The sequence below is a fragment of the Arachis hypogaea genome, chromosome 10 (assembly GCF_003086295.3).
Source record: "Arachis hypogaea cultivar Tifrunner chromosome 10, arahy.Tifrunner.gnm2.J5K5, whole genome shotgun sequence".
Taxonomy (NCBI): domain Eukaryota; kingdom Viridiplantae; phylum Streptophyta; class Magnoliopsida; order Fabales; family Fabaceae; genus Arachis; species Arachis hypogaea.
The window spans coordinates 110,212,510-110,225,967 of NC_092045.1; the positions used below are offsets into that span (position 1 = coordinate 110,212,510).

The 13,458-nt window shown below is 33.9% G+C and overlaps 1 protein-coding gene across 2 annotated transcripts; it reads left to right on the plus strand.

Moving 5' to 3' along the window:
* Window positions 1-616: 616 nt before the first annotated feature.
* Window positions 617-4,534, plus strand: LOC112716510 (malonyl-CoA:anthocyanidin 5-O-glucoside-6''-O-malonyltransferase). Of its 2 annotated transcripts, XM_025768431.3 has the most exons (3): window positions 617-3,350; window positions 3,472-3,617; window positions 4,126-4,534. In XM_025768431.3, the coding sequence occupies exon 1, from the start codon at window positions 997-999 to the stop codon at window positions 2,407-2,409; it is 1,413 nt and encodes a 470-aa protein (XP_025624216.1). In that variant the 5' UTR covers window positions 617-996; the 3' UTR covers window positions 2,410-3,350; window positions 3,472-3,617; window positions 4,126-4,534. The 2 variants fall into 2 exon arrangements, with proteins under 2 accessions (XP_025624216.1, XP_025624214.1); XM_025768429.3 differs by lacking the exon at window positions 3,472-3,617.
* The last annotated feature ends 8,924 nt before the right edge of the window (window positions 4,535-13,458 follow it).

Sequence of the window (13,458 nt, forward strand, 5' to 3'; positions counted from 1 at the left end):
CATTTAATAATTTTAGATGTGTTACAATTGAAAACAAAATCGAATTTTTACAAACAAGCATTTTAATACTTTTAAAAGCATTAATATTAAAATAAGTAACGAAAAAATCTAACTATTAAAAAAAGAGAAATATTATATGAGTTTTTCTTGAATAAGATATAAAAAATTAATTTTATTTTTAATGCTTAAATTTAAATTTTAGATTTATAATTTTGGATGTGTTTTAAAAATATTTTATGTATAATTTAATAATTTTAGATGTGTTACAATTGAAAAAAAATTAATTTTTACGAACATACATTTTAATAATTTTAAAAGCGTTAATATTCAAATAAGCAATGAAAAAATTCAAAAAAAAAATAAAAGAAAGAAAGAAAGAAAGAAAAAAATAAAAAAGAAGAAAAGAATATTGATATATACACTGATTATTTATTATTTAATTCAAATGTTGATATAATCTTATTAAAATAATGATGAATGAGTTTTGAGTTAGTATGTAAGTCACTCGAAATAGAAACAAAATAGCACGACTCATCTAATAATAATAATAATAATAATAATAATAATAATAATAATAATAATAATAATAATAATAATAATAAAATGTTAAATATGAAATAATAAATTTACCTCTAGAGAAATAATACTCTTCTATGAAAATTTTTGTAAAAGAACAGTGAGAGAGAAGAAAAAAAAAAGAAGAGAGGGGAGGGGGACGTGCAAATAAATAAAAAACTAATAAAATAACTATTTTATAAAGTGGGTAGGAAGTTAGAGAAATTATAGTATTTGAAATTTAAATTAATTTTAATTACCAACATGTTTAACTACAAAATAAGAATGTCTTTTAACTAAAATTTATTTAAATAATATTATTTAAATTTAAAGGCTGAATAAAGGCTGAATTTTAAAGGGCACGTAGCATTTTCCTTACATAATTTGCAACGAAAAAAATAAAATCTAATAACTTGCATCTGTCTTTTTTTTTTTTTTTAAATGATGGCGCAAACACCACGACCGATCAAAGTCCATGAAGTTTACAGGGTATCGCCGTCACAAACCACCACCACCACAACCACCACCTTACCCCTCACCTTCTTCGACATAAGATGGCTAAGGCTTCAACCAGTTGAGCGTCTCTTCTTCTACGCATTCCCAAACCCAACCATTTCTTTCTTTGACTCTCTTCTTCCCAATCTCAAACGCTCCCTTGAACTCACTCTCCAACACTTCTTCCCCCTCGCCGGTAACATCACTTGGCCACAAGATTCTCCGATTCCTATCATCACCTACGTCCCCGGACATGACTCCGTTTCTCTCATTGTTTCAGAGTCAAACGATGGCTTTGACCACATTTCCTCTGACTTCTGTGAGGTTTCCAAACGACGCCGTTTGGTACCTAGCTTGACTGTTTCCGACGACAAAGCCTCTTTGCTCGCATTACAGGTTACTCTCTTTCCAAACTCCGGCTTCGTCATCGGAATAACAACTCACCATGCAGGTGTCGATGGAAACTGTTCAACGGTTTTTGTAAAAGCGTGGGCGTACGCGTGCTCCAAGATCATGGAACATCCATCTCTCTCAACTTTGCCAACGATATCGTTACCTGAAAATCTAACACCGTTTCTTGATAGATCCGTTATAAAGGACGCGAAAGGACTCGCCCAATTGTTTTCTGACACGTGGATGAACTTCTCTGGACCAAACAATAGGATCGTCAGGCTCCGGGAAAACAAAAACAACCGTGAAGAAGTCCAGCTCGATAATAATGAATCGGTTAAAGGCGTGTTTGAATTGAAGCCCTCGCATATTCAGAAGCTCAAGAATTATGTGAAATCCAAAACCGGCATCGTTAAGGTTTCAACTTTTTCTGTTACAGTTGCTTATTCATTATCATGCTTAGTGAAAGCAGAACAACCAGAGCAGGAGCAAGTTGCTCTTGTGTTCCCTGTGGATTGTAGATCAAGATTGGAACCAGTGGTTTCTCCAACTTATTTTGGTAACTGCCTCTTAGGGCGTTTGGTTTCGGAAGAGACAGAGAAGGTGATGGCAAGCGAGGGGTTCGTTACCGTGCTGAAAGGGATAAGCGAGGTTTTGAATGGGTTGGAGAGTGGAGTTTTGAATGACGTAGAGAAATGGAAGAGGAAGATTGAATCTGTTTTTTTGGAAGGAAAGAGAGCGTACTCCGTTGCTGGTTCAACCCGGTTCGGGGTTTATGGGGTTGATTTTGGATATGGAAGGCCTAAGAAAGTTGATGTTGCTTCGGTGGATAAAACCGGAGCTTTTGCACTTTCTGAGAGTAGAGATGGTGATGGTGGTGTTGAGATTGCTTTGGCTTTGAAGAAGGAACAAATGGAGGTTTTTTCATCTCTTTTTTATGGTCAATTTGAATTTTTTGATATATCTTGAAACTTGAATAGTAAATTCTAGTAAGTTTATATTTTTTGGTGACCGTTCCGATTGTGATGGTCTTGCCCAGCTATACCAACTTCTATACCTAAAGAGCTGTTTTTGTTGGATGGGCTACACATCAACTTTATTCAAACATCGTAAGTGAAATACCTGCAAAAGATGCTTCGATCTTCAAGTCATAAGTAAATCTTTAACTATAAAAAAAAAAGAAAAGCAAAATAAATAAAGAATATGAGTGTATTGTGATGTGTTGTTTTTGTTTTTTATATAGAGTAAGAATTTATTGTGTTAGTTATAAGGTTCTGAAAATCGGATCGGACCGGCCGGTTCGATTGGTTTAACTGCAAACTGGCAATGTAAGCGGTCCGATCCTCCTTTAATAACCGTTAGGGGAAAAATCGGGAGAAAACCGGTGAACCGGTCTAAAACCGGCCGGTTGGGCCGGATCGGTGATCGGCCGGTTTTTATAAAACAGGAGAACGGCACCGTTTTTAGTTGTAGAAAAAAAAAAAAAGGTAACCCCAACCCGGTTACCACTCGAGAACACCCCCCATTTCTTCCCCCATGCCCATTCACTCTTCTCAGTCTCACACCCTCACAGTGAAGTAGTGAACCCTAGCTTCCCAAATCCCAGCCCAGTAGCCACCGCCGTCGCCGCAGTACTCAGCTCGTCATCGCCACCACTCGAGAACCCCCTTTCTTCCCCCATTCACTCATCTCAGTCTCACATTCACACTCTCACAGCGAACCCTAGCATTCGGAAATCCCAGCCCAGTAGCCACTGCCGTCGCCGGGGTTCTCAGCTCGTCATCACCACCGCCGTCGCCTGGCCTCTCGCTTCATCTTCGCCTGGCTCAGCACCGCCGCTTCGTCTTCGCTAGCCTCTCGTCTCAGCTCATCATCAGCCCGTCGCTGGTCTTCGCTTCGTCAGCACCCAGGTGAGTGATTCCTCTGTTTCATCTTCTCTGTTTCATCGTCTATGTTAGAATGTATGGTTCTGATTCAGTGATTCCAGAACGCCTAATGTTGATGAATACTTGTATTTGAATTCTGTTTCAGTGATTCCAGAACGCCTAATTTGTTAGAATGTTGATGAATACTTATATTTGAATGGCTGAATTCTGCTTTGTATTTGAATACTTGAATGGCTGAATGCTGAAGGCTGTAGGCAGAATTGCCTTGTGTTGAATGGATGAATGCCTGAGGTAGATATGGCTGAATTGAACTGTGAACTGTGAAGGAATCCTGTGTTCTAATGCTACTTTACTTCTTGGTGTTTTTCTCATTCTTGTACTGCTGCATATTTGTTCATTTCACTGCTTCATGTTTTAGGAATGGCTTTTATTTTTAATAATTTGTTCATATCTTATGATATGCTTTCAGATCTCTAAGTTAAGGTAATTGGACATTGTTTGTGTTATAATTCCTTAATACATTTCAGGCTGATATAGAAGAAATTATGCTTAGATTGTAATTGATAAAAAAAGAAAATATGAACTTATAAGTGATTGAATATGAATCTAAGTTCAATGAATTGTTGATTTATATTTCATTTAAGTTCAATGAATTGTTGATTATTCTGAATTCTGATAGATAGATAGATGCCACACTGAGACTTGAGCTGTGAAGGATACCCTGTGTTATAACTTCTAATTCTACTTTACTTCATATCAAGTTGTTAAGAGAATGTCTCTGATGTCTAGTTGTTTATAGGGAGTGGAAATGGCATGTTTCCTCAAAGAAGAATGCTGGCAGTCCCAAGAATGGCAAGTAAAGGAGCTTGATGAGGCTTGTCACCCTTCATTGGCCCTTTTCGCGGATGAGATCAAGATTGGATGAAATCAATATTAACAACATCAACGGCAAGAGTTCTTTGCCTTCTGATTCAATGATGACTTGGTATCTTCCCATTGAGACTGGAAATTTCTGGTTACATTATTGGTTGTTGCTGATTTGTCATGCTATGATGCTGAGCTTAGTTATGAGTAGATGATCGAATATTTGTTATTGATTTAGTTAATTCGGTGATTTTTTGTGTGACTATTTTAATAAGTTCAATAGTGACATATAATGACTAATGAATGATAAATTGTTAATAATTATGAAATCAAAGGTTATATTAGATTTTGGTTGATGTAATACTTTATATTTGGAAGACATTAAAATTTATATTAGACTATAATTATATTCTAAGATATTTATTTATAATTTATTTATTATTCTATTTTAAAACGGTTTTTTTGGTTGAACCACCGGTTGGACCGGTTAGACCAATGAACCAGTGAACCAGTGATTAGAACGGTTTGATGACCGGTCCGGTTTTTCGAACCTTGGTTAGTTATGAGATTTCTCGAGATCCTTGGTCAGTCAAACATATCGTTAGACCATCTCCAGTAGGGAACTCATCCCAGTTCCTGTTTATGGCCCACCTGTCATAAAAAGTAACTCCACATCAGCTTTTGCGTCATAAACAGTAAATAGGAACTCAAAGCATATCTCTCTTCTCCATTAGGAGGAACTAACTTTAGTCCCTGTTGTGGTCCCACCTAATTAATTAATTAATTAAAATACTTGAAATTAATGTAATTAATTTTTTTAATAATATAATTTAAATATTTAAATTTAAAAATAATTCACTATTAAAAGATATTAATATTAAATAAATTTATACATAACAACAATACACAATATATGATTCGGGATTACACAAATTTGTAAAATTACTTAATACAAAAAAAACATAATTAAATTCTACAATTGATGACAAGCATTGTGAAATTGCCATATGTGTTCAATCAAGTCCTCTTTCAATTGTCTATGTTGCTGCCTATTTCGAAGTTGGGCATTTCTTTGGAGAAATTGATGGTATGGTGCAAAATCTTCTTCTCCCAGTTGAGGTTGTGATAATCCATTTTCAACATCATCATACTCTAAGCCTTGAGCAAAATTTCCTGCATAAGTGTCTCTTTCATCCTCAACAATCATATTATGCAATATAATACAAGCTCTCATTATGTTGGCAAGCTTCTTCTTTTCCCAAAAACGAGCTGGACCACGTATAATTGCAAAGCGTGCTTGCAACACTCCAAATGCTCGTTCCACATCTTTTCTTTGCCCTTCTTGGTATTGTGCAAATAACTTGTGTTTCTCCCCTTGTGGCTTTGAGATTGATTTGACAAATGTGGCCCATTCAAGATAAATACCATCTGCTAAGTAGTATCCCATTGTATAATTATTACCATTAATAGTATAGTTTACCTCCGGAGCACGATCATTTAGAATGTCATCAAATACTGGAGAACGATCTAACACGTTGATATCGTTGTTTGAACCAAAAACTCCAAAGAATGCATGCCATATCCAAAGGTTTGAAGATGCTACAACCTCAAGTACAATGGTTGCAACCCCACGATAACCACTCATATACATACCTTTTCACGCCTTTGGACAATTTTTCCATTGCCAATGCATGCAGTCAATGCTACCCAACATGCCAGGGAAGCCACGACCCTCCGCCATTTGTAGCAGGCGGTGTACGTCATTTGGATTGGGTTTTCGCAAGTATTCATCCTGGAACACAGAAATGACACCTTCAACAAATTTTTCCAAGCATTCAATTGTAGTGCTCTCGCCTATGCGCACATAATCATCAACAGCATCAGCTGCTACGCCGTATGCTAACATCTGTATCGCAGCGGTACATTTCTGAAGTGGCGACAAGCCTCTTCTTCCAGTTGCATCAACCCTCTGGTGGAAATACGGATAGACGTTTGAGAGAGCGTCTACTATCCGAAGGAACACATCTCTTCTCATTCGAAATCTCCGTCGAAAAATGTCAGCATTATACACCGGTTCATCTGCAAAGTAATCTTGAAAAAGGTGATCATGTCCTGCTTCTCGATCTCTGTTGATCCATCTACGAGTAATTGGGATAGGGCTTCTATCGATATCTTCTTCTTCTGAATATTCGAGTAAATACTCATCGATCCAATTATCTATCAGTGTGTTATCTTGCCGTCTTCTTTTGCCATACAAAGCCTCATTAAACATATCATCAAAATTTTTAGCCATATGGAGAAATGTAATTTTTAGTTCTCTGTCGAGGTGAGAAAGAAGAGTTGAAGTAGAGTTGTGGAGTCATTGATAGTTGATATTTATAAGTGGAGAAACTAGTTTTGTAACGGTTAGTTTTGCAACGGCTACTTTTGCAACGGCTACTTTTGCAACGGCTAGTTTTCCTTAACGGCTACTTTTGCAACGGCTACTTAACGGCTAGTTTTGCAACGGTCACTTTCATGAACAATAACGGCACAATAATATTGACTAATTTAAAAACTTACATCTGTAAATAAAACAAACTACATCACATAGCAGTAATACGCAATAAATAAATAAGAACATACTACATAACACTACGAATACAAGGAACCATTAAGTAAACCACTTGGCCATTATTTTCTCACATGCAATCTCATGAAGAGCTCGTCGTTTCTCACTCATTGTAGACGTGTCAGCATTAAGTATTTGCATATCCATTTCCCTTTCTTTTGCTTTTATCTCCATTTCTTTAATATACCTCTGAGTTTGTAATTCTTGTTCTTTCATTGCCGCTTGAATTTGTAACTCCTTCTCTTTGATTGCAATCATCTTTGCTCTATGTTCCTTCTCCTCTTCTCTTTCTTTTTCCCTTTCCATTAGTTCCTTTTCTCTAACATTCTTAATATCTTCCATGAGAGATAATTTTTTGACAACCGATGATTTTCTTTCGCTAAAATCTTCAGACATCTGTGCTTTTCCCTTACCTCTTCGCTTGCTCTTCTTTGATCCTTGTGGGCGAACGGGAGAGTCCACACCGGGTTCGTCAGCCAACGGTGTTTCTGGGTTTGATGAGGATGAGTATGCTCCAGTTGCACTAACCTTGGTTCTCTTTGAGCCGCCACTCTGTGTAGGTAGTTGGCTTCTCCATTTTTGCTCCAACCGAAGCATGTTCCAATGCCTCTCAAAAGTGAACTTTTGACCATAATTTGTGGAATAAAGTTTATAAGCCAACTCCTTTATATCATCAGCGTTCGAACCACTCCTTATGTTTCGACTAGCTTGATCGTAGCAACCAGCAAATTGTGCAACAGCCTTGTTGATCTTATACCATCGTTTCTTACATGCAACTACCCCCCTTGTCATGTCGGTGCAAAATTCTACACAGTAGCTATGAATTCGACTCCAAAATGTTTCTCCCTTTTGATCGGTACCAACTACAAGGTCAGTTGAAACATTTAACCACGCACTGATCAACATCTCATCCTCTTCCCAATGCCAGTGTTGAATACTATCTTGCCTCCGAACTTCAATATCATCATCATTGAGGTCGATAGCATCTAATCCACGAGGGTTGGCAAAATCGGAATATTGCGAATTTGGACTAGATTGTATAGGAGTCTGAGAGGATGGGTTAGAAGAGCCACCAACACCAGATGAGTTATGTCTTGATGCACTGAATTGAGTTGGAAACGGCAAGGAAGTTGGAGTAACATTTCCGATAGAAGGGTTAAATATGGATGAAAATACAAAATGAGGTGTTTGTGAATTTTGATTTTGCGGTTGGAATATAGGAAACTGATTATTATAAGGAGCTTGAAAATTGAAATTAGAAAGATTTTGTGGATTTGGATTTTGAAATGTATTTGGTAGTGTGATGTTTTGATTTGGAACTTGAGTGTTTGAGGTTTGAGATTGTTGGGTATTTAGAATTTGAGGAAAGTTTTGTAAGTAATTGAAGAAAGAGTTGAGTTGGTTTGGATCCATTTTTTCGAACAAAAAATAATAGTAGTAGAACTTTGATTTTGTAAACTTGGAAGAAAATGAGGAAGAGTAGTAGAGAGTGTGAGAATAGAAGTGTATCTAAGTGGTATATATAAAGTAACAAAATATTAATTTATTAATAATAACAGTAATATAGTAACGACTAGTTTTCAACAGCTAATTTTACAACGGCTAGTTTTGCAACGGCTAATTTAATGTAATAATATAAATTATTAATTAAATAAAAATTTAATTATTTAATTAATTAATTATTATAATTATTAATAAATTAAATATGATTTAATTATTTAATATAATTATTAAATCATATTTAATTTATTAATAATTATAATAATTAATTAATTATATAAAGTATACTATATATATATATATATATATATATATATATATATATATATATATATATATATAAAATTTTAATTTTATTAATAAAATATCATTTTCTTTGAGAGAGACCGAGTCCCTCTGAGCAGGGATTCACCTGCTTCGAAATTTGTGAAGGACCTCATTATTTATTTGCTCCAATGGTAGAGCCTCCTTTTTTACTGACACACAGTAAATGAGGTTCATAATTTTTGAACCGTTGGAGTTGCTCTTATATGAGTTCTGAAATTAAACCGTTCGAGATTTTAGATACACATCATAGCTCCCAAGCTTGACTTATGTCAAAGAAAACAGAGCAAGTTTTGTTACTTTTATACCTCCGTAATGTCTTGTGGTGTGTAATAGAGTGCCCTAGTCTCAAATTCATTCTAATTCATTTGAAGAATGTGAAAAGTTTAGTTATTAATTATATTTTAAATGTTACCTACTTTCATGCGCTCCTAAATTGATTGATGTTCGGTGAATTCTTAATCGTTTGATCAATTTATTTTGAATATTTTTTATAAATGATTCAGATTGAAGACAGTTAAGTATACATAACCGTAGTTTTTACTATTGTCTTAAGGTAATGCTATTGTGCAGAAGTTTCTTTTTTTTTTTAGTAGGTGCTGAAATAAATTGGTTGTACTTAGAAAGGGACGCCTGTTACTGCTGCCAGAAGCAGAGACAAGACCTCAATTAAGTCAACCATGACAGGAACCTGTTCGAACAAATGCAGTATGTTTATGTTATGAAATGGCGTAATTAGCATGGATTAATTTGTTCTTAATTATGCTAACAATTGGATTAGCTTTTTTTGTTGGGACTGGGCTCTTATTTTTTTAAAATAGTCTGGATTGAAAATGTGTATACTTGATCCAAGCAATTTTGGCATAAGACTTTTTAATAATAATAATAATAATAATAATAATAATAATTGAAGATGTGATGATTGCTAAGACTTTGTCACTCACATCCAGGAGTGTCCCACCTTTATATGAAGTGGGCCAAAAAAATGAAATGAAATTTTTTATCACTTCTCCTCTAAAAGAATTTGTCATCATGTCTATTTTTAGTTTTTTACCCATTATTTTACACATCATTTTTAACATATAGATATTTAATGTTTATACAAAATTTTGATTCCAAAATATATATTTTTAAATTAATAATATAAATAATAAATTTTATGTTTTATTATTTCCATTTTTTATATTCATAAAACTAAATATTAAGTTGTTAACTATGTATATTCATATAAATATGTAAATTATTATTATAAATCCGAAATATAAATTTTTATGTTAATAAATACATTAAAATTTTTTAATGTATGAATTAAAATAAAAATTTAATTATAATAAATTTTTTTATTTTAATCCATACTTATTTATTATGTATATATTCGATTTACTGTGTATATCTTGTGCATAATAAATCGAATCAATCTAATTTAATTTATATATAAATGCCTAAAAATTAAATTTGACTGATTTAATTTATATAGATCTATTTGGAATATGTATGTAATCAATTTTTATTCAAGACATCTATGTAATTTTGGCTTCCAATCAATTTATTAACATAAATTATCCTTATTTTTAAATCTAATATATATATTTTTTTGTTTTATTTTCTCATAAATTCACTATTCTTTTAAACTTTTAATGATTCATTAATTACTTTATATTTACTGTGCTCTTCAAATTTTTTATAAAAAATAAAAGATCAAAATCATAAAATTATAAAATACTAACAAAAATTATTTTTTTTTAATTCCTGAATATTATTTAACCTTAATTACGATAGTATATTTTATACAAACAAAATAAAACATATCAGATAATAATATTTTAATTTTTTAATATAATTTAATTCCTTATTAACATGAAAATTTATATTTAAGATTTATAATAATAATTTACATATTATATGAATATACATCGTTAACAACTTAATATTTAGTTGTATGAATATAAAAAATGACAATAGTAAAACATAAAAATTATTATTTATATTACAAATTTAAAAATATATATTTGGGATCAAATTTTTGTATAGACATTAAATATCTATATGTTAAAAATGATGTGTAAAATAATGGGTAAAAAACTAAAAATAGGCATGATGACAAATTCTTGAGGGGAGAAGTGATAATAAATTTCATTTCATTTTTTTTTGTCCACTTCATAAAAAGAAGGTGGGACACTCCTGGATGTGAGTTTTGTTTCAAACAAAGTCTTAGTACTCACCACATCTTCAATTATTATTATTCTTAAAAAGTCTTATGCCAAAATTGCTTGGATCAAGTATACACATTTTCAGTCCAGACCACTTGAAAAAAATAAGAGCACATCCCTAATCAAAAAAATCCAACCCAATTCTTAGCATAATTAAGAATAAATTAATCCATACTAATTATGCCACTCCATAACGCAAACACACTGCATCAGTTCGGACAGGTTCCTGCCACTGCCGATTTGATTGAGATCTTGTCTTTGCGTCTGGCGCAGCAGCAACATACGTCCTTTTTTAAGCACAGCTAACTCATTTCAGCACCTATTGAAAAAAAGAAGCTTCAGCACAGTAGCATTGCCCTTATCTTAAAGCTTTGTTCTTTTTTCCAAGATGATACTTGTGGAAGTTTCGGAGAAAAGACAAAAAAGTATAACTTCTCTTTTATCCCAACATGAGTGAAAAAAGCAAGTCTTGGATTCTTTGATTATTTTCTTCTTTAGGTTTTTCTTAGTGGTAGGATAATGGAGAAGTCAAAAGTAGAGATTGATCTAAGTGACCCTTGCTCTTGGGTAGACGAAAGCGTCAAGAGTCATGTCTCTTGTTTTGACAGTGTCGAATCTATAGAGGTGATAGGTTCAAATGTTTCGGTCAGGAAAGGTAGCCAAATACATACAGAGGTGTTGCTGTGTAGGGAGAATGACCGTGTGTGTGAGAAGTTGAGCGATTGACCTTACTTTTATTTGTATTGCTGTTTGTCGACGGAGTTAGGTGTTAGGTTGTCATTTTCATATTTTTAATGTGGGATTTTGTATTGGTTGGATTGTGCTCTAACGTAATTGCATCCAAATTTCTAGGCTTTGTTAGGGCTTTCGAGATATTGATGGAGTTGCTCGAGCAACCTCCGTCTCCGAGACTATTCTTTTCGCTTTTTCAAGCGAAAGGTGTTGGTAGTGGCTTGTGGGTGAACCTAAGTAGTCACCATGGTAAATCAATTTTGTACTGTATAAATTATCATTTAAAGATTTTAAAATGATGTTTGTTAAGATTAGGAGTGCTTTAGACGAATTTTCTTTTTATCTGAATGAATACTTGGAAGAGAGATTCCCTCTCGTGGTCCCCTGAGTTTGTACAGATATTAGATGTCGAGAATAGATGTGCTGATGACGATATAATTATGAAACTTTTGATTGACGGGATGGAATCCAAAGAGCTATTATCTGTTGTTGAGTTATTAAAATGGGATGTGGATAAATAAGCTGTTTTGAACTATATAGGTAACTGTAGTTTTGGTAAGAATGTTCTTGTTTTTCTAAATGTGTGTACTAATAATAGCTTGGCTATTTTGTCGTAGGGCAGAAGGCTTCGACAATAACCACAACCAGTCTCACGTCATTTTTCAGCCAGAGGAAGAAAAATGAAAAAGAGGGGTCAACAACAAATATGGACAATGACACTAGTATGGGTGTCGTTCAATTTGAGCTAAAATCAAGACCAAAACGAAAGAGAGGGCAGCTAGTGATTAAAGAAAAGGCGACATAAGTTATCGATTTGAAGGACGAGGATGATGTTAATTTGCAATTGGTGGAGTCGACCTATGAATCGCAGAAAAGGCTGTATGAATACCTTAAAGATGTTTATGCGAAGTCTCTTTGGTCTAATTTATTTCCTTTTTTGGTCCTTGCTGACCAATTCGGCCAATTTTCCCGATGATATTAAAATGATTAACGAAATTGGCCATATAGGGGCTAGCCATTTTCTGCAGGTACATGTATTAATGGTTCTTGTTATAATGACTTTTTCTGGTTCATTTCTAACTTGTGTATTTTCTAGGTTATTAGTACTCGCCTTGTGTCAATTGGACATACACAGGAGGTGTCTTTTGAAAAGGAGAAGAAGGATGCTGCAACCATTGAGAAGCTGACAAAGTTTGTGAATGAAAAAGAACAGAAGGTGATTGAACTTTCTTCTTCTCTGAAGTAGAACTCGGAGCTTGTTGGTGTAAAGAGTCACCAGTTGTCCACAGAGGAAGAATTGAAAAAATTGAAAGTCGAGAATCAACAGTTAGGTGACCAGGTAAAAGAGTCAGAGACTGAGGTATATAAGGCCTTTGCCCAGGGATTTGACCGAGCAGTTTCTCAGGTTAGAGTTGTATTCCCAAAAACGGATGTTGAGAAGTTGGATGCGACAAAGGTGGTTATGAATGGGGAGCTGGTTGATGATGATGCTATGGGCGAAAAGGGAAGTGATAGTATTAGCATTGGTGAAAAAGAAGACTAACTTTATTTAGTAGTAATGTTTTTAGCTTTTGTCTAGATTTTTTGAACTTGTCTTTGCCGATCTTTTATGATTGGCTTGGTTTTTTTGTTGGATGGACAAAATCCGAGTGTGAAGCTCGGTTTTGAATTACCTACTTTATAAACATTTTGAGTGTTTTGGTATTTATATGTTAATATGTCTTTTGAAAGTATATAAAGAAGAAAATGTATTCATAACTCCTTTATTATATTTACAAAATACATCAGTATGATTGGCGTCCGTCCTTATTAAAACCCTCTCGGTGTAAAACCCAATATGGGAAAAAATCTCATGAGTGGAAAAAAGAGTACCGTCATTCATCGATGTCAT